Here is a 26538-nt window from a genome sequence, read left to right on the forward strand (position 1 = left end):
TGATGAAGACCATGAGACGTGACTGAAAGCTCCTCTGATGACACTCCTGTTGTGTGTCCAGTGTAAACACACCAGGTTTGATTTATGATGAGAAAATTATAGTTAGGATTCTATTGTTGTTGTTGTTGTTTATCCACATCTTTAAATATTGTTTACATGTTTAAATGTAATTTATTTTTGATACATTAGACCTGCATTTTTAATGTTTACAGTCACGTCTGCATTATTTGATGAATGTAATAATTAATTATGGAGAAATCATTCATTCATTCAGAATGTTTCTGTGTTTCATCAAACTGAGGACAGAAACTGTTGAAGTGAAGGAGACAGATCTGGACCGCAGGCGGGCGGGTCAGTCTACTACCTGAACTCTTCTATATGAAGACACGCTGTTGGAACACGTCCACAATGTTGGAACACGTCCACAATGTTGGAACACGTCCACAATGTGTCTCAGCATCGTCTGTCTGAAATAATCAGGGACGTCTCTGAAGAAGACTGGAAGGGGCGGGTCGGTCTCAGGAGCTCTCTGCTGGCTGAGCAGTGTCGCCTCTGTCGGACACGGCGGTGCTGGTTCCCTCCATGTTGGGCGGCTCGGTGAGCGGCGTGGGGCCGACGGCGGCGTGTCCGGTGGCGGCCGGGCTGCTGTCACACAGTCGGCGGTTGAGCTGGACCACGGTGGTCTTTGACGGCATGGAGGAGTGTCCGTTCTCCGTCAGCTGGTGTTTACAGTGAAACAGGATCAGGAAGCAGTGGTAGAACTGAGGAACACACAAGCAAACAGTCCTGATCAATACAATATTGATTATTAATCAACATTAAACAGCCTGCCTCTGAAATGATCTGATCTACAGCTTCAACCAATCTTTTCTAGTTTCTTTATTTTCTAATGTTCTGTTCTTTACTTTGTTTTTTATTTTTAAGAATTTTAATTTTTGATGTATTTATTTGTGGGTCCAAGTTTACAAACACACTAAACACTGAGTTTTACTTTCACTCACATAGGAGAACATTATTCTAAGGACGGTTCTAGGATTCTTTTGATGGTTTTTTGTGGTGACTAAGGTGTTCTAGTGGTCACTGAGATGGTCCCTGTAGGACATTCTATGGGTCTTTTAGTGGATTTTAGTGGTTATTGAAGAGAGATTTGATGGCTGTTGAGAAGGTTCTTGAGGTTCTTTAGGATGTTGTAGAGATCATTGGGGAGATTCTAGTGTTCACTGAGGATGTTTTATAGCACTTCCTGAGGTTTGGTGACTGTTGAGAAGGTTCTAGAGGTCTTTAAAGAGGTTAAAGAGATCATTAATGGGGTTCTAGGAGTCACTTAGTACGTTCTATTGATCACTGAGAAAGTTCTGTAGTACTTTATGAGTTCAGGTGACTGTTTAGAAGGTTCTCAAGGCCATTTACAAGGTTGTAGAGACCATTAAGGAGATTCTAGGAGTTGCTTAGAAGGTTCTAGTGGTCACTGAGGGGGTTCTATAGAACATTCTGAGTTTTGGTGGATGTTGAGAAGGTTCTAGACGTCCCTTAGGAGACTGCAGCTATCATTAAGGGGGTTCTAATGGCCACCATATAGTGTTTTTTTTATAAATATGATATGTCGTGGTCTAATGACATAATGATGATGTCATATCCTCCTGTCTGTCTGTCAGGTATCCTGCTGATGATGTCACTCTGTCATGAGGTCAGTGTGTACGAGTTCATCCCATCTGTCCGTCGAACCGACCTGTGCCATTATTACGAGCGTTACCATGACGCCGCCTGTACGCTGGGAGCCTATCATCCTCTGCTGTACGAGAAGCTGCTGATCCAGAGGCTCAATGAGGGTCACCAAGACCAACTCAGGACCAAGGGCAAGGTCACGCTGAGAGGGTTCAGGACGGTCCAGTGTGGGTCATGATCCAGGTTTGACACACCGAGGGGGGGTCAGGACGGTTCACATCCTCTCTTAAGTCCTCACAGTTTTGACGTCATACTTTTGATGTTTTTTGAAGTTTTACCATCATTTTGATTCAGTAAATCTAAATTTTATTTAAACTGTTAACAGAGTTTCTAGAAACCATCACCGTCTCTTTCTTGTTTATGCCATAATGTTGATGAACACAAATAACTTTTACTCAAAAGTCCAGTTTGTCACTGATTTATGTGTCAACACGTTCTCTGTTCTCTCACACCTGCTGTATTGTTGCACACGTCTGTTAATGAACAGGACTGAAAGGATCTTTGTCAGTTGATTCAGTCAGTTCTTTCTGTCTTCAGCTGCTCTCTGAGGAAACAACAGGAATCTGCTTCCTGTCTCTTTGTGACAGAAAGCAGCTGTACGTTGACCTGCTGCTCATAAAAGACTCGATACGCTGCCAGAATGTCTTCTGGACGAGTTACAGGGTTGAACCCTGAAACTTGAGTGTCAAACAGTGAGTTTTCAGGTCCAGTCCCACAAATAACTGAATAAACCTGAACTTCTCACTTTGTTGTAAAAATATGTTAAATAAAAATAATCATCAGCAACAGAAATGGCTTTATTTATAATTTATCCAGTAAAAAGTCAAATCCACTGTTGATTTATTCATTTACTCCACATCTTGTTTTTTTTTCTTTCGTCACATCTGATTTTATTGTTGCCATGGTGATTCAGAGCAGATAACTCTCCTCCAGGAAAAACCAGGTTTTCTACTTAAACTCACAACCAGCTTCGACCTCACCTGTCCAAAGGTTGCTAACATTAGCATCTACGATAACCAGCCTTAGAACCAGAACCACAGATCAGACGCTCACCACCATGTCTTTTTTAGTCTTTTATTATGACCTTATATGGTTATTTTCTTTTTGTTTTCTGCTGAAAGATAACAAAAAAGTTTCACTTTGATTATTGAATAAAATGTACTTAACAGTTAATTTAAATCTTACTTTAGCCTCTAATTTAATTTTTTCCCCCTTAATTTATTATTATTTTTTAAATTAATTTTCTTTTCTCATTACATATTTCTGATGGTAATAGTGTTAATTTAGTCATCTAAATTGTTTTAGTTTTAGTTGACGAAATATCATAAGATTATAGTCGACGAAAACTACAGTAGATTTAGTCGACTAATAAGTATGTAAAGGGTAATACGCTGAGTAATGGATAAAAGTCATATTTTGACGAACATCACGTCTCAAATTTAATATTTCACCCGTAAGCCGTGTAATAAACGGGATAACGTCCAGTGAGTTGTATGTTGTGGAAAAATAAACTCCGACTGTGTGGAACGTGTTCCATTCGTCCCCATCCGTTGCTTAACGTGCTGACCTGCGTGTGGATTTCAGGACGACTTGACTGTAAATGTCTCTTAAAGTTTGTCGTATTTTTGCTGGTAATCCTCGCGCTACACTTTTTACACAACGTCTTGTTTTCCTTCACATCAAATGTAAAATTTGTCCACATATCTTCTCTCCTCTTCCTCCCAGCTGTTGACATTCTGTTGTCGTCCGTCTGAAACACGTTAGTTGTATACGTTCCCAGGTCAGTCTCAGACTAGTTCAAAGTGTGTACTAACTTCCTTACCACGTCGCTCTGATTGGTTCTCTTCCCAACTCCTCCCGCCTCTTCCTAAATCATCATTACCTTCCACAAACGAAATTAGTTGTGATTGGATCTCGTCTCTGGCAGACATTTCCGTCTCGTTTTTATTCGATGACGAAAATGTCAATACACCTCGTCATCGTCTTAGTCCTCGTGAATGAATTTTTATTTAGTTATCGTCTCGTTTTAGTCAGAAAAAAAAGGTCGTTGACGATAAGTATGACGAAAATTTTTCGTCAACAAAATTAACACTGGATGGTAATGTATTTTTTTGTTTTTGTTTTTTATTTATTTATTTATTTATTTATTTATTTGTGCGTCTGTCTGAGAATCTACCACCTGACGACGGATGGCAGATTCATTCACCTGTTTGTTCATGAGGATGTAGATGACGGGGTTAATGACGGTGCTGCTCTTGGCGAGGATCGACGGGACGACGCTGGCAACGGGACTGATGACTCCTGGCCTGCCGAAGGTGGCCATCATGGCGACGACCCCGTATGGCATCCAGCACAGCAGGTAACACACCACTGTGGTGACGACCATGAACAGGATGTGAAACTCTCTGCGACGAGCCGCTGTCCGCCTGAACCGACCCACCTGAAAGGCAAAACACAGGGCAAAAACTATCAGAACCACCTGACATGACCCACCTGTTTGACCATGTGACCTGCCTGTCTGACCATGTGACCCGCCTGTCTGACCATGTGACCCACCTGTTTGACCATGTGACCTGCCTGTCTGACCATGTGACCATGTGACCCGCCTGTCTGACCATGTGACCATGTGACCCACCTGTTTGACCATGTGACCTGCCTGTCTGACCATGTGACCATGTGACCCGCCTGTCTGACCATGTGACCATGTGACCCACCTGTTTGACCATGTGACCATGTGACCCACCTGTTTGACCATGTGACCTGCCTGTCTAACCATGTGACCATGTGACCCGCCTGTCTGACCATGTGAACATGTGACCCACCTGTCTGACCATGTGACCCGCCTGTCTGACCATGTGACCCGCCTGTTTGACCATGTGACCATGTGACCTGCCTGTTTGACCATGTGACCCGCCTGTCTGACCATGTGTCCCGCCTGTCTGACCATGTGACCATGTGACCCACCTGTCTGACCATGTGACCCGCCTGTCTGACCATGTGACCCACCTGTCTGACCATGTGACCCACCTGTTTGACCATGTGACCCGCCTGTCTGACCATGTGACCATGTGACCCACCTGTTTGACCATGTGACCATGTGACCCGCCTGTCTGACCATGTGACCTGCCTGTCTGACCATGTGACCCACCTGTTTGACCATGTGACCCGCCTGTTTGACCATGTGACCTGCCTGTCTGACCATGTGACCATGTGACCCGCCTGTCTGACCATGTGACCTGCCTGTCTGACCATGTGACCCACCTGTTTGACCATGTGACCCGCCTGTCTGACCATGTGACCATGTGACCCACCTGTTTGACCATGTGACCATGTGACCCGCCTGTCTGACCATGTGACCCGCCTGTCTGACCATGTGACCTGCCTGTCTGACCATGTGACCTGCCTGTCTGACCATGTGACCCGCCTGTCTGACCATGTGACCCACCTGTCTGACCATGTGACCCGCCTGTCTGACCATGTGACCATGTGACCCACCTGTTTGACCATGTGACCCACCTGTTTGACCATGTGACCCACCTGTCTGACCATGTGACCCGCCTGTCTGACCATGTGACCATGTGACCCACCTGTCTGACCATGTGACCCGCCTGTCTGACCATGTGACCCACCTGTCTGACCATGTGACCCGCCTGTCTGACCATGTGACCCACCTGTCTGACCATGTGACCCACCTGTTTGACCATGTGACCCGCCTGTCTGACCATGTGACCATGTGACCCACCTGTCTGACCATGTGACCCGCCTGTCTGACCATGTGACCATGTGACCCACCTGTTTGACCATGTGACCCGCCTGTCTGACCATGTGACCCGCCTGTCTGACCATGTGACCCGCCTGTCTGACCATGTGACCCACCTGTTTGACCATGTGACCCACCTGTCTGACCATGTGACCCACCTGTCTGACCATGTGACCCGCCTGTCTGACCATGTGACCATGTGACCCACCTGTCTGACCATGTGACCCACCTGTTTGACAGCGTAGAGCAGCCGACCGTAGCAGTAAACCATGATGAGGACAGGCAGCCCGAGACAGAAGATGAACAGACAGATGATGTACGAGTGAGAGCCTGAGGATTTCTCGGTCCATGTGACCGAGCAGCTCGTCCCGGCGCCCTCCAGACCATAACTGCTCCAGCCCAGCAGGGGGGGTACTGTCCACGCCAAAGAGTACAGCCAGGACCCCCCCACCGCCAGCAGGGGCTTCCTGTAGTCTGGGGCGCGTTTGTTGTACACCATCAGAGTACTGTAGCGGTCATAGGACAGGACGGCCAGAGACACCAGAGACACGATCCCTGACAGAGACAACAAGAGGAAGACATGCTGGAGAAGGTGAGGAAGTACTCGGTACTTAGTACACATTAAAAGTAAAAAACAAAAGTCTGTGATTTAAGGACAGAAATCTTCTCATCTAGTTATGAAAATTTGTCTCATTGTGTCTTTCTTGTCTTGTTTTGTCTTTTGAATCTTCTTACATCATTATATGTCTTGTTAGGTTTTTTTTTGTCTTGTTACATCTTTTTACATGTTTTTCATCTTTTTTTGTCTTTGTCATCTTGTTACAACTTCTTTTAGAGAAACAAATAATGATCATGGTAATGATATTATTATTATTATTGTTATTATTGTTATTATTCTTGTTATTTTCACAGACAAAAAAACACTGATCACCTTATTTCTTTTGTGTTTGATCACACAGATGTCTGCAGGTGGACTCTGGTCTTCAGGTGAGTCCACCTTCCACCGTTAACGTTGACGCCATGAAGTTTATTATTGTTGTATTATTTTTTTGTTCACTGTCAGTTGTGTTGCAGGTTAAAGGGATAGTTTGGATTATTTGAGGTGGAGCTTATGAGCGTCTTATTGATAAATGTCTCACCTACAGGAGACGTCAGTCCACATGATTCTAGTGAAGAGACGCAGATGATGAACTGCTGTGGACAGAATCAGCAGCACAACATGAACAGTTAGACAAAGATCCTCCTGTTTGTTTTATTTAGAATATTTTCGTCCTTCATCCCTGCTCAGGTTCAGCTGTCTGATCCAGTAGCTCAGGATGTCTTATTGTAATTAATCCTTTAAAACTAAAAACACTAAAAACTTTCATCATAATCAAATGATTCTCAGAGATCAAAGTCTTCTTCACAGATGTTTAGATCTGGATGATGCTGCTGGGAAGCTCTTATTTTGAAGGCAGCACAGTGATGAACTCATTTATCAAGTTGTATTTTGGTTTATTATTGGTTGTGTTAAAGTTCTGATTCTCATTCAGTATCTTAGTCTCTAGTAATGACCCCCCTCCAGGTACCCTGATACCCCTGATTTTTATTAAGCAATCAAATTTAAAACCAACGACAAGTTCTCTCTCATTTGCAGACAAAAACACACTTCTGAATTTTCAGTGTCTGCAGGACAAACATGAGCAGAAACTTTTCTTAGGTATTTAAAATTCAATTATTCCATGACCTGCGCTTATATTGAAATATCAGAACGACGATGTCAAGGATGAATCAGTGAAAAGGCTGTAACGGAAATATCAAGGAAAATGAATGTAATAGACAAAACAAGATGAAACAAGATGAAAAACATCATAAGAGACATAACGAGGAAAAATATAAATAAACAACGTAAACATTTAACAGGATGAAAAAGACATATTGAGGAAAAATAACATAAGATGAAACAAAACGAAAAACAAGATAAAACGAGATGGAAACATTAAAGATAAAAAATGATATAAAATACATAAAAGATAAAAATGAAATAATTATGAGATTCAAGAAAATATTTTAAAAAGTCATAATTATGAGACGGTGCTTTAAAAAAGTATTATTACATAAATCTCAAGATTATTCGAAAAAATGAAAATTATGAGATAAAAGGTCAGAGTCACAGTACTGCAGTACTACACTTGTGTACTTGTACTCACCCAGGCACGAGTTGATGAAGCCGTACCACATGCAGCCGCGGCGGCCGTACAGCCAGCGGCACCGCACGCTGGACGCGAAGCTGAGCGTCGTGCCGCAGACGCACACCAGCAGGTCGCTGACGCTGATGTTGAGCAGCAGCACGTTGACGGGAGTCCGCAGCGTCCGGAAGCGGCAGAACAGAACCAGAACCAGCAGGTTGTTGAAGAACCCGAGAACCATGATGGAACCCAGGAACACCGACACCACGCGGTGCGCGCCGAGCGACAGGCGGCCAGAGTCCTGCTCCACGGACCACGGGTTGGATGATACGTTCACATGGCTTCGGTCCGACAGCATGGCGCGGACCGGTGTGGAGCGCACGCGGACAGGTGAGCGTAAACAGCAACTGGTGGAGTTCATATGGTGAGGAAGAGGAGGAGGAGGAGGAGGAGGAGGAGGAGGAGAGTCCGCCTGATGAAGAAGCAGAAGAAGAAGAGTCAGACTGATGGAGGAGAAGAAGAAGAGTCCTGCAGCGACATCGTCCCACCGTGCGCACAGATCGATAACAGATCAATAATCGACTGATTCAGGTGAGTTTGTGTCTCCCTCGCGTGCAGTCGGAATAACGCTCCGCTCCACGCGCTCTGCTTTAAATCCCCCCCCACCACCACACACACACACACACACACACACACACACACACACACACACACACACACACACACACAGGAGGAGGGAGGGAGGGGGACGGGGCAGCTGGCCTTAGACGAGTCGTGTGCAGAAGAAGAAGAAGAAGAAGAAGAAGAAGAAGAAGAAGAAGAAGAAGAAGAAGAAGAGGAGGAGGAGGAAGAGGAAGAGGAGGAGGAAGAAGAAGTCCTTCATGGAAACAAAAACCAGCAGGTTAAAAACCACCAAACTCCACCTGAAAAAAACAAAAAGTCCTGATCTGCGTCACATTTCACAATTCAGTTTTTCCACAGAAGCTTGAAAAAAAAAAAAAACACAACATATCTGAGATGTTTTAAATCTCAGAAACGTGACCACAGTCTCTGGTCTCTACTTCAATTTAAACAACATAAAAATAAAATAATAAAAAAAAACAGTTGAGGCCAAGATTTGAAATATTCATCACCCCTGTGACAAACAGCCCAGGTGCATGCTGGGAGTGTATGCAGCTCTGTAAAATCACTTCACTGTGATTTTGATTAAAAGATAAAAAATTTTTTTTTTTTTTAAAGTTTAGTTTGATTTGTTTCAGTAATAAATTTCATATTTTACATTTTAAAATAAAAAAGTAGTTAGTGGTGAAAGTAGATAGTTTACAGGAAACTCACCTGGGGACAAACACACCTGTTCTGATCACCTGTTGGATCCTGAGCCGCTTTCTGTCAAATATTAAACTCAAACATTCAAATAACGTGTTTGTTACTACTTTCAAATTAAATGCTTTTATTGTGACAAATTCTGTCACCTTTGCCTGATACAGGATTTAAAAATGGAGGCTGGAGTGAAGCCCGCCTCTTTTTTTTTAAAGTAATGAAGTCATTTAAAATAATAGTTTTCTTTTCAGAAACCTGTCGCGCAGCAGGAAAAAGCCCTTTGGTTCCATCAGAACAAGCTGAACTTTGATGAAGAACATTCAAATGTACCACTCTGCATCTGTTCCCTGAAGTATCAGCGGCGTTCAGTGAAGGAGAAGACGCTCAACATGGCCGACGTCCCGGAGGAGCTGCATCTGGAGACCACAGCTGTCACCACCTCCAGCATCTGGACCCCTCCGTCCCCGGATCATCACCTCATCACCGCAGCAGAACCTCCATTTATCTACGTTCTTTATTTACAACCTTAACATTTCTAAAGTTTTATTCTAAAATATACTTCATGTTTTCATCAGTTACAGAATCGACCCGTTTTAGTTGAATCTCTTCATTATTTTGATCCTAAAATTATAATAAAATTAATTCATGAAATCACAGAGGACACGTCCATGAAATAAATCACAGTGGATCCACAGACACTCAGAACAGGACAGTGAACGTGAGGACAATCATTCACTGTCTGAAAAAGACCCGAAGACGCTCAGAACCAATCCAAAATCCAAAATGAATCTAAGAACCGTTGGTACCAATCTAAACAGACCACAGAACTCTAGAACCCAGAGGACAAATGGACCTGAAGACAGACGGAGTGTGTAGGTCGTCTTCCTGTCTCCTGTGTGTTTGTGTCTAATAATAACAGAAAGTGTTGCATTTCAGTGTGATACTGAATCTTTAAATCCTGAAACCTCAGTGACATCATGCTGACAGGACATCCTGAAGATCACATTTCCTGTGACATCACCTCCTGAAAGTCAAACCACAGGGTTTGTGTGACCCGTGTCCTTTTAGCTTTTTATCTTTCTGTTTGTCCCCTGAAGACAAACTGCAGAAGAAGATTGAACAGCTGTGATTTGATCCAGATGTTTGTCTTGACACGAGTGTTTCAGCCTCAGGAGGTTTCAGAGCCTCAAAAACAGATGTCAGTGTCTGCAGTTAATCTGAAGAGTACGGAAGCTGAGAGCAGCCAAATTTAATTTGTAAATCATTTTGAGATTAAAATGTTCTACTTTATTTTTTGACAATAACTTTAATACAACAATAACTAAACCAAAGTCCATTTAGTGAATTAGACAATAAATTGTTCTAAAACAAATACAATAACAATAATTATGTAAATAAATAATAATAATAATGATAATAATAATAATAATAATAATGAACAATGTTAACTTTCTGATTTCACAACATGTATTTTATTGATTATTAAAACTTTTGTGAACCATCAGGTGAAACGTTTGAATGATGCTCCAGTTCTTAACGGACCAATCAGAGAGGAGAGTCTTTCAGTGTCTTTGGCCACATCACTGCTCATTTTACAACAAATCAGATCATGTGACGACCGGGTGATGAGGTGATAATCAATAATCCCAGATCAATAATAGTCGTAGTTGATGTCAGCTCCGTGTTCTCGTCGTAGTGATGCTGACGTCTCTCATCGGAGGAACGCCATTGGTCCCTCCAGAAGGAGAGGTCCGCCTCCAGCCTCTGAAACATAAACAGGAAGCATCAACGTTCATTCATCAAATAAAACTGTTCAAAAAATACTTTGGTTTGTTTGATAAATAAATGATCCATTAGTAAAAATATTTTGACTTTTGAAATATTCTTGAAATATTTAGAGACAAAGTGAAATATTTTAAATTTTGGACAAACCTCATTTCCTCTTTGTCTCATTTAACAGGATGTTGTTTGAAACACGAACCTCAGCATGTTAAATGATATTAAACATAACTTCTCATCATATCTCGTGTTCATGAACTGCAGCATCCACAGCTGAACAGCTGCTGTGCCAGATGTTCCTCCTGGACCTCCGTAGTGTGTTCAGGAACCCGTTGGCCTGATCGGGGGCCGTCGTCGCTGCCTGAGGCCCCCAGCTGGGGCGCCATCCGTCTGCTCTGACCGACACAACAACAAGTATTAGTGTGGACTTTCAGAATAAAAGCTGAATCACAGTGAGTGTGAAGGTCAGGCTGAGTGCAGCGTCCCTCAGGCTTCATCATCACCATCATCATCATCATCATCATCATCTAAATACAGATGTTGTGTTTATCAACCAGCTGAGGCGTCGCTCGTCTCAACAGGAAGTGTGAAAACCTTCCTGCAGGCTCGTCTGAGAGAAGCTCCGCCTTTCACTCGACTTTGACCTCCTTTAGATGTTTTTAAATCACGAAGACGCAACACAAAAAAATCTGATCATTATTTTGTTAGTAGTAAATGTGTCACTGTCGTGTTTAGTTTTCCTCCTGCGGAGAAGAAAAATATCACGACTCTGTCTGAAACATGTTGAAGTGAAGTGCAGCTCTGTGGCTCAGGGTTTATTATATTACATGGATTATATTCGAGTACATGTTAGTAACTTTGCCCCAGAGATAAATAATGTTTTAATCTTCGGTTCTTTAAGTCGTCTGCTGCAGGATAAACGACCACTACATATTTCTATATTATTCATTTATTATAAATATTAATCCACAAATCATCTGTAAAGTTTTTGTGTCCCACTTTATCAAAGTACTCCACTTGTTCTTGTGTTTCTATCATGTGTTCTATGTTCTGCTTGTAGACGTTCTACTGTTTTCTTCACTGCAGAAGTTTCTTTGATCATCTTATACCTCACAGGTGTTTTCAGGTGTGTTTCTAATTGGGCCAATCAGGTTGAAGCTCTGCTGGGATTTATGCTTTATGTTAACATGTACTTCAATTCTCTTTTGTACTTTGCTGTTTTGTTCTGCTGCACTTCTTCTAAAATGTTGTATTTTACTTGATCTTTATGCATTTGATGTATTTTATATACTACTTTATTTTTTATTGTTATGATTCACTGGATTTTATTTTCCATCTTATTTTCCATCCATTTTAAAATAAGAAATAATCTTTCAGGATCACTTTTGCTTTTCATACTTTAAGTACATATTGCTGATAATACTACTTAACTATATCGAAACATGTGAGCAGCAAATGTAAAAGGAATCTCATTGGATGTCGTATAATCCAGGAACAGTTCATGCAAATTCAGCCAATCCTCATTCATTCTGCGCAGCATTGAAATTTTGTTTTTTTCAAACTCCACGTTTCCAGAAATCTGACCAATCATCCCGAGTTTCACCACTTTTTGCATCAATATTTTTTTATTTTTCCACAGATACTGTGTCACAGCTCCAGTTTCCCTCCTGTCCCTCTGCTTCAGTAATTTTCCACTCTACCTGTCGGCCACGCCCACCTCATCAGCCCACCTCCACTCACCTGTGGTCACAGCTGCAGCTCATTCCCAGTCAGCCCAGTATAAAGCCTCTCCAGGACTCTCAGTCCTCCAGTTTGTTCTACTGCGGCCATGCCAGACTTTCCAGCCCTCATTACCTGCCTGATGTCCTGTTGTCCACCCTGTTTGTCCCCTGATAAACTTACCAGCCTTCTGTCCCCGTCCACGCGTTCTGCTTCGGCTTGTCCGGCCCGTCCGCCGGGCGCCGGCCTCCCGGCTGCACGCTCCTCGCCTGCTCTTCTGGTTTCGGGTCCCTCGCCTCGTCGTCCTTGCCTCCAGCCCCTCTCTGTCACTCCTGGCTGTGAGAGAGCAGAACTGTTCGGGTCCGAGGACTCACGTCTTCTCCCTCGGTCCCGCGTCCAGGTTTGGCTCGACCCGTTCCTGGAGTCAGACACCCAGAGACAGTCTGGACTCCAAGCCTGAAGAACAAACTGTTACCTGTGTTTCCTTGTCAGCTCAAGTTCCTGTTCTGCTTGTGTGGAAATAAAGATCAGTATCAACTGTCCCAGATTTCCAGAGTGCTGCTTTTGGGTCCAAAGATCACATCAGTGTTATTTTATTTATGCCGACTGAGTTTGAGCTCCAAAAATATGTTGCCTTTTTGTGACGATCCCCAAATTCCCTTTGATCTTTAATCACTTTTACCGGAAAAGTCACTTTCTTTATCACTTCCTCTTGTCCCACAATTTAATTGCGAAATATTATATTAATATTCCCAAAAAGGGCCTTGAAATCCTGGAGGGACTGACAAACAACGCAGGACATTTTTTATGTGTTACATCTGCATATTTAAAAAGTTCAGATGAAATGTTTCAATTCAGAATCGATGTTTAAATGTTTTTGTTTGTGTTGATCCATGGATGTTCTCAGGTATTTGAATGATGCAGTGGACGGTCAGTCTGGACATCAGATGGTTCCCAGCAGGAACTTTTAATTGTCTCAAGTGTGAAATTCTTCCCTGCAGCCAAACTGAGTCTCCACATGTCGTCTTCTGTCTCCTCACACACGAGGAGTGATTTAATGTACATGTTACTCAGTTTGACCACGTGACGATGATGAAGACTGCTTTTATTTAGGGTTTGTTGTTAAAAACTAAGAATCTTAAAAGATTATTACTGCAGTTAATTATTAATGCATGCAGTATTATTAGTCCTGACAGTTTGACCATTGTTATTTATAGGGGAGTCATTTTCATAATACTGTTTTGGTTTCCAATCTCTCCTGTACAATATATTAATAAGTTTTTATTAGTTTTATGACCATGTGCAGATAAACTAAACACAATAAAAGTAAAAAACACAGGAATTGTGTCATTTTTAAACAATACATTTATTGATTTTCAGTTTGCAAATCACATAAAATAGTTCAGTGATTAATAGTCATATAAGTCACAATAAACATTTCATATAAAGAAAAACTGCTGCTGGATCATCAAGTAAAAAAAAACAGCTGTCACATTCATGGTGACTGTCCACACGGTGGCATGAGGCTTTTATTGTGATGAAACAAAACGTCACATGACAGAAGGTCCAAGTCACAGCTGAATGATCACAGCGTCCATCTTTAAAGGACAGGAAGTGGAACAAGTTTACAACGTGAACCATGAATCTTTGACGTCACTTTGAATCAGTTTGGACAAAGTTCATTGATGAGCTGAAAGATTGATGAGACTGTGATCCTGTACAGACTCAACTGATCTGTCTGTGACAGGAGGACACTGTCTGTCCTACAGGAGGACGCCGTCTGTCCTACAGAGGACGCCGTCCGTCCTCCAGAGGACGCCGTCCGTCCTCCAGAGGACGCCGTCCGTCCTACAGAGGACGCCGTCCGTCCTCCAGAGGACGCCGTCTGTCCTACAGAGGACGCCGTCCGTCCTCCAGAGGACGCTGTCTGTCCTGCAAAAGCCACACTGCGGAATCAGACCAGAGTCCAAATCCAGGATAAAGAGTTTCAGTGAACGTGGTGTTGAAGGTGTGGAGGTGGATCAGTTTGTCATCACCACGTGAGACTCTGTAGAAGGACAGAGAGCCAGCAGGACAGTCCACATACACTGCTACTATACTGGCCATAGCTGAGAGGACGGAGGAGAAGTAGGTGGAGTAGATAAAGGAGGAGGAGAGGGAGGAGGAGATGGATGTTTCTCTCTTATTGTGACGAGCTAAAAATCTACCATTAAAACAGTCCAGACTCCAGGACTGATCATTCCGTCCAAACCCACAGTCTTCTCTGTCTCCTCTCCTGCTGATTCGTCTGTAACTCACTGATATAGAAACTCTTCCTCTCTCCTCAACCTGCCATAAACAGCGACCAGTCAGACCAGTTCTACACAGCAGCTGAGCCCATTCCCCCTCAAATCTGTCTGGACGATCAGGATACGACTGAAGCTCCTCCTTCTGCTCACGTGTCATCGTCCTGTTGTCATCAGACAGTTTGATGAATCTGTGTACTGTGTTTGTGTCGACTGTGAGTTCACAGGAATCTGATGGAGAGAAGGAGACACAACACAGCTGCAGTTATTGATGGATCATGTGTTTGATGATGACATCACAGATGTGAATGATGATGTTTTCACACTTACACTTCCTCAGACCTGGTCTCAACCATCGGACTCCAGCAGGCTCCACCCTGAAAGGAGGAGAGGAGGGTCAGAGCAGCACTTCCTCTTTCACTCTCATACACATGTACACAACGTGTCCCTGCTGCCCCTGAAGCTCCTCACCTCCGACACTGAGAGTGAAAGAGGACGAAAGTGACACCGACTCCAGACTGTTTCCCTCCAAAACCTCACAAGTCTCACAAAACCAGCCTGTGATGCAAACAGCATCATGTTCATGTTACTGTGGTTTGGTGTTGATCTGTCTGATGGAGTCTCACTCACAGCTTCTGACTCAGATGACAACAAACTGTGATGTTTGTTAAGTATAAGACACTTTTTATTGTGAGCCAATCAGATTTGTGGATGCTGACTTATTGAGGCAAATGTTTGATGTGCGCCTGCTGGTCCCACAGGAAGTTGCTGATTTTGGTTTCAGTTTCACCGGTCAGTTTATATTTTGGCACTGGAACCTCTGGCCTGTGCTATCAGAGCTAAGCGACGAACCACAAGTATATATGTGTATATATTTACATATCAGTTCATCAGTGGGCGTGGTTTGATATTTTGACTGGAAGTAACAAAACATACTTTGCTGTAAACGATAAATGTCAGTTGAGTTTTGTGAATGATGAGTGTTTGCAGCTCCTCCTCTATCAGACTGACTGTCTGTGGCTGCAGCAGGCCTCTTCATACCTGAGAGTCTCCAGTCTCCAGTGTGGATCCTTTAGTCCAGCAGACAGAAGCTGGACTCCTGAGTCTCCTGGATGATTGTAGCTCAGGTCCAGCTCTCTCAGATGGGAGGGGTTGGAGCTCAGAGCTGAGGCCAGAGAAGCACAGCCTTCCTCTGTGATCAGACAACCTGACAGGCTGCAAACACACAAAACAACACATCACTTAATCTGAAGATGCTGTGAGGGTTGAGGAAGACACTGATATTCAATGTCCCTCATGAGAGAAAGATTTATATTTAATACACAGCAGATTATAGTTTAAGGAAGCAGCTCGAGTCATTGAAGACAAACGGTGACTTGATCTGACCTGAGAGTTTCCAGAGTACAGTTTGGACTCTCCAGTCCTTCAGACACCAGCTTCAGTCCTGAATCCTGCAGGTCGTTGTTACTCAGGTCCAGGTCTCTCAGACTAGAGGACTGTGAGCCGAGAACTGAGGACAGAACTTCACAGCTTCTCTGTGAGACGTCACAGTGACTCAGTCTGCAGAGGAAATAATGAAACAGACTTTACTCTTAATACTTTTGCAATAAGTATATACACACACCGATATACATATATATATATACATATATATATATATATATATATATATATATATATATATATATATATATATATATATATATATACATATGAATGTATGCTGTTTAATCAAATTCTAAATTGTAAGTCTTTGCTGTTTTACACTAAACATGTTGGAGACATGACAAAAAAACATGAAGAAATCATAAGTTACATGATTTCAAATGAGGAATCAGGCTCCAGAGGGTTCTTCTATGACGAGAGATGAATGTGTTAGTGAGGTATGTTGAGTGTAAAGTCTGAGTTTTGAGTGTCATGAAGGACGTGGCTACATCACCATCACTTTGATTTGGTCAGACGATGAAGTGATGTCCACGTCTCCTTCATTATGGGACAGTGTCAGACCGTATCATCATTAAGAGCACATTTATTAAATTAGTCCTTTTCTGACAGGATTCTTCTCTCGCCTTATTTGCTGCAACACTGTTGCTTTTTGCCATAATATATTTTTCATATTCTCTATAACTGTCCATTATAACACCATGACACCCTGTTTTATATGAGCCTGAAGAGAAAGTCTGAGGTAATAAAACAAGTTGATAACCATCGTTATGATTCCTGTTATCACTGACGTGGGTCGGAGCCAGAGGTCATATTTCATGTCCCACAATATGAGAGTCTAAATAAAAACAAAATACATCTTAAAGTGCAAAGAATATCTGGACCGTAATAATTTGAAATCCTGACAGGAGCCATTCAAGAACCACAATGAGTCTCTTTTTGTTAAAAGGATCTTTTTTAAAAATGAGACAATCTGAGACAACGTGATCTGACCTGAGAGTTTTCACTTTACAGTTTGGACTCTTCAGTCCATCAGACAGCAGCTTCAGTCCTGAATCCTGCAGGTTGTTGTCACTCAGGTCCAGGTCTCTTAGACTAGAGGACTGTGAGCTGAGAACTGAGGACAGAGCTTCACAGCTTCTCTCTGACAGGTGACAGCCATTCAGTCTGAAGAGACAACAGAAAGGAAACAAGTAGTGGGTTATTTATTTTTTCTCAAGATGAAAGACTGCAGTATATTTATTGATGAATAAATCTCACTTACAGAACTTTCTTGGAGGCTTTGACCACTGGCAGCAGCCTCAGAAGAGCCTCCTCTGAAGCAGAGAACTTCTTCAGGTCAAACACGTCCAGATCTTTTTCTGATGACAGTAAGATGAAGACCAGAGCTGACCACCGAGCAGGAGACAGATAATCTGTGGACAGACTTCCTGAACTCAGGGACTGTTGGATCTGTTCCACCAGAGAACGATCATTCAGTTCATTCAGACAGTGGAACAGATTGATGCTTCTCTCTGCAGACAGATCCTTATTGAACTTCTTCTTGATGTACTCAGCTGTTTCCTGATTGGTTTTTGAGTCACTTCCTGTCTTTGTCAGCAAACCTCGTAGGAGATTCTGGTTGGTCTGCAGTGAAAGACCCAGGAGCAATCGGAGGAACAAGTCCAGGTGTCCATTAGGACTCTGTAAGGCCTGGTCCACAGCAGTCTGGTAGAAGTGTGTCTCTGCAGATTCGTCTTGTCTTGTTTCAGATTTCTGAGATGTTGTTTGTTCTTCTGACAGCAGATTGACTCCAGAGTTGATGAATGTCAGATGGACATGAAGAGCAGCCAGAAACTCCTGAACACTCAGATGGACGAAGCAGAACACCTTGTCCTGGTACAGTCCACTCTCCTCTATAAAGATCTGTGTGAAGACTCCTGAGTACACTGAGGCTGCTGTGATATCGATGCCACACTCTGTCAGGTCTGATTCATAGAAGATCAGGTTTCCTTTCTGCAGCTGATCAAAAGCCAGTTTTCCCAGAGACTCAATCATCTTCCTGCTCTCTGGACTCCAGTGTGGATCTGTCTCAGCTCCTCCATCATACTTGACGTTCTTCAGTTTGGACTGAACCACCAGGAAGTGGATGTACATCTCAGTCAGGGTCTTGGGCAGCTCTCCTCCCTCTCTGGTCTTCAACACTTTGTCCAGAACTGTAGCAGTGATCCAGCAGAAGACTGGGATGTGACACATGATGTGGAGGCTTCGTGATGTCTTGATGTGGGAGATGATTCTGCTGGTCTGCTCCTCATCTCTGAATCTCTTCCTGAAGTAGTCCTCCTTCTGTGGGTCAGTGAACCCTCTGATCTCTGTCACCATGTCAACACACCCAGGAGGGATCTGATTGGCTGCTGCAGGTCGTGTGGTTATCCAGAGGCGAGCAGAGGGAAGCAGTTTCCCCCTGATGAGGTTTGTCAGCAGCACATCCACTGAGGTGGACTTTGTAACATCAGTCAGGATTTTAGTTTTGTTGAAGTCCAGAGGAAGTCGACACTCATCCAGACCATCAAAGATGAACACAACCTGGAACTCTTCAAACCTGCAGATTCCTGCTTCTTTGGTTTCAGTGAAGAAGAGATGAACAAGTTCCACCAAGCTGAACTTTTCTTCTTTCAGCACATTCAGCTCTCTGAAAGTGAATGGAAACATGAACTGTATGTCCTGGTTGGTTTTGTCTTCAGTCCAGTCCAGAGTGAACTTCTGTGTTAAGACTGTTTTCCCGATGCCAGCCACTCCCTTTGTCATCACTCTTCTGATTGGTTTATCTTTTCCAGGTAAAGGTCTAAAGATGTCTTCTTGTCTGATTGGTGTTTCTGGTCTGTCTGGTTTCCTGGATGCTGCTTCAATCTGTCTGACCTCATGTTCTTTATTGACCTCTGCAGTCCCTCCCTCTGTGATGTAGAGCTCTGTGTAGATCTGGTTCAGAAACGTTGAGTTTCCTGCTTTAGCGACCCCCTCAGACACACACTGGAACGTCTTCTTCAGGTTAGATTTAAGTTTACGTTGACAAACATCAACAAGATCACCTGAACAAACACACAACAAAGATCATCATCATCAGGGCTGTAGTGAAGACTTCGAAGATTTGCTCATTGGTGGTGGTTTAGTATTCATGGTCTTCCAACAGTAACAGAAGTGTCTGACTAAACTTTAACTGCATGTTAACCCTAACCTGTGTTTTGTTGGTATGTGAGTGATGTCCTTTCTGTGAATAAAACATGGTACAGTGTCTTCTGTGATTCTTTCCTGTGTGTTTTGCTCACAGAGGTGTAGTAGTGTAGTGGGTGGAGTACTTTAAGTCAGATGATAAAGCAGCGACCCCGCCTTTTTTTTTTATTTTTATCTTTTTCAGCCCTGCCATCAGGAGCTGATAGTGACCCCTGAGAGCAACAAGACCAGTGGTGCTGACAACAAAAGGCAAAAGAAAACAGCTTCCTGCAGCAACACAACAATCAGACTTTAGTTTATAGATGTGTCAGAACTTCTGTTACTGTCTACAGCAGCCAAGAGACAAATATTCAGGACCTTTGAAAATGTATTTAAGATGTTTTAATACCTTCCAGGACCTTTGCTTTCACTCAGTTCTAATGGAGTCACAGTCTGTCTCACAGAGTAAAACCCTTTTCACACAGAGATCCTGTAATATCATCACAATGAAGACTGGACTGTACATCACCTCTGTGTTTATACAGGTGTCAACACCCTTTATTTTACCCTGAAACAGAAATAAATAAAGTGTGACTGACCTCGTGGTCCTGAGCTGGTCTCTGAGAGTCTCTGGACCAGGTCATTCCTCTGCATCATCTCTAAAACCTTCTTGGTGACCTTCAAAGCTCCATCAAGTTTAAAGGTTCCCATCATCAGATCCACTGTTTTGTGTCTCACTGCGTTCTCCAGGTCGGACTCTTTGATGTGTGAGCAGCCGTCCAGGACATCAGGCAGCTTCAGATGCCATTTAAACGCCTCGAATTCATCGTCTCTTAAATCCTTCAGAATGTGAAAAAGGTTCACTGCCGTCATTTTGTCTCCCCGCTAAAGTCGGGCAGTTTTTTTGACTTACAGGAAAACTGTAACACAAACATATGAGAGCAGCAACATGAGTTCTGATTGGCTGACAGAGGAGCTGTGTATCTGTGTGCAGAGTCACAGTTAGAGCTGGACTCTGCTGACACTTCTTTCAGTTCAAGAGAGTCACGTTTGAGTCAAAGCACCACAACACTGAACTGTAAATGATGAACACAAACTCCATCACCTGCACCTCCCTGCTTCAATCACCTGTGCTTACCTGTACAAGAACGTCGAGTATCACATGTCGAATCATTAGTGAATGAACTGATGAATATTCAGACCTACAAACAGTAAAACACAGTTTGTTCATCAAAGGTGTGTCCTGTTACCTGTCGGGCTTCTCACCTGTTAAAAGTCACATCCAGATGAGGTGAGAGTCTTTGTCCACTGACAGACACAGCTGGTGTCTGTGTTCATCTGACCGTCAGTCGTCACATCGTCACACCTTCCAGTCCAGAAACATCAGGATGATATGAGAGCAGTGGGAGCTGCGGTGCAGCCAGTCAGCAGCAGGTGGCGGCGTCACAGGTGTGTCGAGAATGACAAATATACAGAGAAACACAGTTACCTATATGCAAAAAATACAGATGTTTGAGACAGAAATAACCATATAGAGCAATAAATTAACAAACAATGAATAAACTTTGTTGATATGAATCTTCTATATTCTGTTCTTTGTCTTTATATTTCCAAATCTTTAGTTACTTGTTTATTCCTTTATTTAATTATATAATATAATTGATTTAATCCTTTTTATACTTCTACATTTATTTTCTTATTTTTAACAGATTTATTCTCTTTTATGACACTCCTCTGACTCCATACAGACAAACTGACGTGGCAGCAACAAATATTATATTTCATGTGTGAGAACAAAGTTGATCAGAGCGGCTCCTGTCACTCTTAGATTATGACCTGATCGTATCATTGATATGTAACTGAGGTGGAGCCAGTTTGAACTGGTTTCCTGTATAAAATGAACCAGATTTTATAAACTGATCTTTTGTTTTTATTGAAAATCTGAAAAGTAACAAAATGTAAAGAAATAAACATTGAAGTATCTCCCTATGAAGAAAGTAGCACAAATACTCAAGGAAAGTACAAGTACCTTAAGTACTGGAGTAAATATACTTAGTTACTAGATCGATCCTTCCACAATAAAAGCCCGACCGTCTCCTACAGGAAATATTACAGATGAATTGAGAGTAACTGTGTTTGATTTGATTATTGATCAGCTTGAAGAGTTGTTCAGACCTCTGACACCTCATTTATTCATGTCATCACTAAACAAGACTTCCTGTTTTCTCCACATCAACAACATGGCGGAGAGTTTCGACGCTCCTTGTTTCAGTTTCTTCCTCCACACTTTAAACTTCAGACTTTTTCTGTTTGGACGGAAACTAAACTGACGACATGTCGAGTCAAACATTTCAAACGTGTTACTTTACCTGCAGCTGGAGCTTCACAAGGAGAAAATATCTGAGGAACCACAAGGAAACTGTGGAGGAAAACAGGGAGGATTCTTTTCATCCGATAAATTCGTCTCCTCGTTTCCTCCACTCGCTTCTTCTATTCGCGTCTATTAGCTCCTCCCAGCGAGGACAGACAGAGACACGAGAGGACGGAGACACGAAACTGAAATCAAAAACCCTCGGTTCATTTTAACGTCAGTCTGAAGCGACGACAGTTACTGATAACATCTGTATCAGTTTATAACATCTGTATCAGTTTATAACAGCTGTATCTGCTGATACAGATGTTTATAACATCTGTATCACCAAAGTTTGATGATCTGTTTCTATGGTGACAGCAGAGTTACATCAGTGAAAAAAGTTATGGTCTGGATTTCACTCGAGGCGACGTGACGACTTTTAACTGAGAGCTGAGCTGCACACAGCAGCATCTGTCCTTCTGTTCACTCCAGCTCTGCATGGAGACTTCAGCTTTTAGAACTGATACAGAACTAACAGTGACAGAAAAACTATGATGCTCACGTGTGGTCCGCGGACCACACGTGAGCCGAACTCAATGGGCCAAATTTAAAATGCTTGCGAATTGACTTGCCACTCATGATTAATTGCGTTAATTTTTTATAGCGCGTTAATTTGCAGCGTAATTAATTAATCTAATTAACGCGTTAAACTGACAGCCCTAGTTATGAGTATTATAACACTCACACAGCTGTGTGAGAATGTGTGTTGATATTATTATGAAATAATAAAACACAAACTGCTGCTGGTACATGACGGTGTGTTATATCACATCTCATCATGTAACTGTTTTATTTGACTTCATATAAATCTTTGTACATGAAACTATAAACACGCCACGGCAGGTATTTTCTCTGATCAGTCCATTAAAAAGTGACATTGATTCCACAGTAATCATCTCTGACTTTATTGACTTTATTCACAACATGCAGCCTAATAAGTCTAATAATACTGAAGCGGCTCTTTGTGAGACCAAAGGACATAAAGGTTCAATCAGAATTAATAAAATGCTACAGAAACATCTGTATCTGTAACATATGTCCTTTCCTCGCTCCTTGTCTCCTCCAGCTACATTTAAGCAAGTGGAAGATCCTTCATCATGGCGGAGGGGAAACGACTTCTGGAAAGAGGAAGAGGAGACGAGGATCGAGGAAACACAACCGTCACAAAGGCTGCTTTTCATTCGGTAAATTGGTCTCCTCGTCTCCTCCATTCGGTTCCTTTCCTCGCGTCTTAGCTCCACCCAGCGAGGAAATGAAAGAGGGGGGTGTCACATTTTGTCAAAAAAATAAATAAATAAATAAATAATAATTATAATAATAATAAATAAATAATAATAATAACTATTTTATTGTCACTAATGGGCAATAAAATGTTTTTAAAGCTCAACATGTCCTGTATTCAGAATTCAAAAAATTTATTCACAAATATTTTTTGCCAAGCGGAGCCAGCCAGTCCTGTGCGTGTATGCAAATTAGCCATGTGCGCGCCAAACAGAAGAACGACGTCACTGTGAGAAGTCATAACTGGTCATAAGCTGAAGCTAAACCAGAGTGTTTCTGTCACTCAGAGATGAAGATGCAGGAACCACAGTGTTCCACTCAGAACAGACGAACAAGGTGAAGTTCTCTGAAGACCAGCAGGTGCTGAGCTAATGTTAACTCAGCTAGCTAACTCATGTTAGCTCAGCTAGCTAACATGTGTTAACTCAGCTAGCTAACTCATGTTAGCTCAGCTAGCTAACACATGTTAGCTCAGCTAGCTAACTCATGTTAACTCAGCTAGCTAACTCATGTTAGCTCAGCTAGCTAACATGTGTTAACTCAGCTAGCTAACTCATGTTAGCTCAGCTAGCTAACACATGTTAGCTCAGCTAGCTAGCCGGGGAAACATCGGAAAGACTGATCATAACAAGTCGCTCCTGTCTCCCCACGTCAGCTGAGTGCGAACGAGACTTTTCCACAGTTAATAACACGGACAACCAGACAGCCTGTCTTCACTGCTGTCTGTGGACATGAACGGACCTCCTCTGGACAAACTGGACCAGGTCCATTCGTCAGAAGCTGGATTAAAGCAGGACATCGTCTGTCTTCTTCATGGAAACCAGGACGGAAACCACAAGAAGGTGTGTTGTAAGTTCAGGTAAGAGGCTGTTTGTTCAGTCTTTGCAGTGACGCAGTTGTGATGATTGAAGTGATGGTTGTGCGTCACTGTGCGCGTGTCGGTGTTGTGGTCGGTTGTGGTCTGATGTTTGGCTTGTTGTAGTGAGTCTGTCAGCGTCCGCCGTGGTGCTGCTTCACTTTGAGAGGTGCTCTGTTGTCTGTGTGTTCAGTTCTGTATCTGTCTGATCGGATTTTCTCTTCATGGTTAAATGATGTCACAGATCGATCGTACTGCAGCCTCTCATTTGCAGGTGTACTGACTGCGTGCCGATAGATTTGACCTGACAGTTATTCAGTCCATTGCTCTTGTCAGTGCGTCACATTGGTGTCAGTTGTTGTCCTGTCTGTATTGTGATGCACAGCTTTGTTTGTCCTTGTTATAAATCAACGTGCATCCAACTTTAGACAATGAAGCCCCCTGTGTCACTGTTGCTTTATCAATACTGTCCGATTATCAGTCATTGTTAAGAGAGAGAGAGTGTGTGTGTGTGTGTGTATGTGTGTGTGTGTGTGTGTGTGTGTGTGTGTGTGTGTGTGTGTGTGTGTGTGTGTGTTGTCATGTAGGCTATAGACTGATTGTCTTGTCTTGCATAAATGAAATGTTGTAATGTTATAGACCCACTGCATAGTGAGAACATTTAGATCGGTATTGCGCAACAATCGGGGGATGGAGACCCCCGGGGACAGAGGACACCCCCCCGATTATTGACGGGAATTTCGCACACTGCTTAAATTACTAAAGATATTTTCCCGTTACGTTGTTAATTTACAGATAAAGTCTGTAATCTTACAGTTTTGTATGTTTTGTAGACATTGAAGTTCTAGTGTTCTGTCAGAAAGTCAGTCAGCTGCAGACTGAAGGTGCTGAGGTGCGTTTGATTTCTTCACAGGCTTCAGGTCGAAAATAGAAGTGACTGATAAGAGAGATTAGAAAACCAGCTGCACATGAAATGTGGGTCACAGTTTGAACACAGACAGACTTTAGTTTCCTTCAACAATACATGTAATATATGTGTGTATATATATAATTTATTTAAATATTTATATATATTTATATATATTATATAGAATAATAGAGGGTAACTTTAAACACAACACATTTAGTCAGAATTAGATTGAGATTTTATTGAGTTTGTCATTTTCCTTCACAGACATATTTATAACTTCCAGCAGGCGTCCACTGTGCTGCTGTATTTATATTAACAATTTGAGATTTACTGCAGTACAAGTACAGATACTTGTAGAATTACTAATTCAACTTGTTTACTGCAGTAAAAGTGAAAAAGTTCAGGCTCTAAAATGTCCTCAAAGTATAAAAGTAAAAATCATCCTCTGAAGGACATTTCATCTTTTTTTTTTAACATCTTTTTTTATTATTAAAACTAATTAATAATTCACCTGAATTCATTAAAACTAAACTAAAAAGCATGTTTTGAAAATGTGAGCAGTAGAAATATGTGGGTTCAAATGTAGGGAGTGAAAGTAAAAAGTACTTGAGTAAATTACAGACACCTGAACGCTCCACTGCAGTACAGTAACAAAGTATTTGTACTTAGTTACTTCTGAGTGAGACAAACATACTGCAATAGTGAACTTGATCCTCTGAGTCTCGTGCACATTTGTCACCATGTTCACATACAGCAGAGGTGATGAGGTTCATATATATTTATATGTGTCTGAAATATGAGACTGCAGGCCTGAGTGAAAACAACCAGACTCCTGGTGTCATAACTTCAAACTGCAAACATGAAACAACACAACATCCAAAACCAAAAGACAAGATAATAAAGGACAAAACAAGAGTCAGCATGACATGAGTCTGTACGGCTCATCAGAGTGAGACACGACACGACACGACATGACACGACATAAATGGACTCAGGACTCAAGAGGATGCAACAAAATAAGACGAGACATGATGCTCGACATGGCAAGACAAGATAAGACTTCATTGACCTCCAGGTTGTGACAGGAGCAACAGAAAACTGTGGAAGGTCAGCATCTTATGAGAGGATGCTCAGTGGTATTAATGGTGATCAGGAGAAAAGAGTGTCTCCTTAGGATTGTTTATGGACTCACATTAAAATAGAAGAAAAGTCATGAACTTGTACAGGGATTAATTGTCCCTGCAGAGCGATGTGTAGAGAAACACATTCAACATGTTTTTGTTTGTAAGTTTGTTCCCCGCATTTTTCTCCAAGACTTATCTGCATTATTTACTTACTTATTTATTTATTTATTTATTTTTCTTTTTTTCATGGATTGGAGTCCACCTCCATATTATAATATGTATGTATATATTTATATTTATATATAATATGTGTGTGTGTATGTATATATGTATATATATATAAATGTGCCTTGTATTCTCGTATGACCAGAATATATGTATGTCATGTACCATGCCTTTCAAATTAATAAAAACTTGAATTAAAAAAAAAAACAGTGGAAGGTGTGTCCCACTCCAAAAACAGCTGTTTGGAACGTTCCTCAGGTAAACAGGTGACAGGATCATGATCGGGTATTAAAGGGGCGTCCTGGAAACGGGACGGGGTCAGATTCACCACTTTGTGAAAA

At 42.1% G+C, this 26538-nt stretch overlaps 3 protein-coding genes across 3 annotated transcripts in view; 1 reads left to right on the forward strand and 2 right to left on the reverse strand.

Annotated features, from left to right (window-relative positions):
* Positions 1 to 2027, forward strand: part of LOC146305050 (beta-galactoside alpha-2,6-sialyltransferase 2-like) — a 6179-nt gene extending 4152 nt beyond the window's left edge. Inside the window, exon 5 of the mRNA XM_084714087.1 lies at positions 1656 to 2027. Coding sequence (XP_084570213.1) covers positions 1656 to 1903 — 248 coding nt within the window. The 3' untranslated portion in view covers positions 1904 to 2027. The remainder of the gene's footprint in view (positions 1 to 1655) is intronic.
* LOC146305051 (pinopsin-like) lies at positions 435 to 8207 on the reverse strand. The gene is made up of 4 exons (XM_084714102.1): positions 7675 to 8207; positions 5715 to 6040; positions 3932 to 4165; positions 435 to 761 (listed from the first exon to the last, which is right to left on the reverse strand). The coding sequence occupies exons 1-4, from the start codon at positions 8072 to 8074 to the stop codon at positions 519 to 521; spliced, it is 1203 nt and encodes a 400-aa protein (XP_084570228.1). The 5' UTR covers positions 8075 to 8207; the 3' UTR covers positions 435 to 518.
* A 2796-nt stretch (positions 8208 to 11003) lies between these two features.
* On the reverse strand, positions 11004 to 20487 carry LOC146305052 (NACHT, LRR and PYD domains-containing protein 3-like). The gene is made up of 9 exons (XM_084713257.1): positions 20003 to 20487; positions 17464 to 19267; positions 17193 to 17366; positions 16143 to 16316; positions 15798 to 15971; positions 15087 to 15133; positions 14366 to 14987; positions 12655 to 12889; positions 11004 to 11147 (listed from the first exon to the last, which is right to left on the reverse strand). The coding sequence occupies exons 1-9, from the start codon at positions 20259 to 20261 to the stop codon at positions 11004 to 11006; spliced, it is 3633 nt and encodes a 1210-aa protein (XP_084569383.1). The 5' UTR covers positions 20262 to 20487.
* Between the last annotated feature and the right edge of the window lie 6051 nt (positions 20488 to 26538).

This window comes from Lutjanus erythropterus, chromosome 24 (genome assembly GCF_056507025.1).
Source record: "Lutjanus erythropterus isolate fLutEry1 chromosome 24, fLutEry1.hap2, whole genome shotgun sequence".
NCBI lineage: Eukaryota > Metazoa > Chordata > Actinopteri > Lutjaniformes > Lutjanidae > Lutjanus > Lutjanus erythropterus.

Excerpts from the sequence above, each read along its gene's own strand:
- LOC146305051 (XM_084714102.1), bottom strand. The coding sequence starts at position 8,074 with ATGAACTCCACCAGTTGCTGTTTACGCTCACCTGTCCGCGTGCGCTCC. Across the intron at positions 6,041-7,674 it reads CTTCATCAACTCGTGCCTGG|GGATCGTGTCTCTGGTGTCT; the intron begins GTGAGTACAAGT and ends TGTCTCTGTCAG. Across the intron at positions 762-3,931 it reads ACATCCTCATGAACAAACAG|TTCTACCACTGCTTCCTGAT; the intron begins GTGAATGAATCT and ends TGTGTTCCTCAG.
- LOC146305052 (XM_084713257.1), bottom strand. The coding sequence starts at position 20,261 with ATGACGGCAGTGAACCTTTTTCACATTCTGAAGGATTTAAGAGACGAT. Across the intron at positions 19,268-20,002 it reads CCAGAGACTCTCAGAGACCA|GTGATCTTGTTGATGTTTGT; the intron begins GCTCAGGACCAC and ends GTGTTTGTTCAG. Across the intron at positions 16,317-17,192 it reads TGTAAAGTGAAAACTCTCAG|ACTGAGTCACTGTGACGTCT; the intron begins GTCAGATCACGT and ends TTTCCTCTGCAG.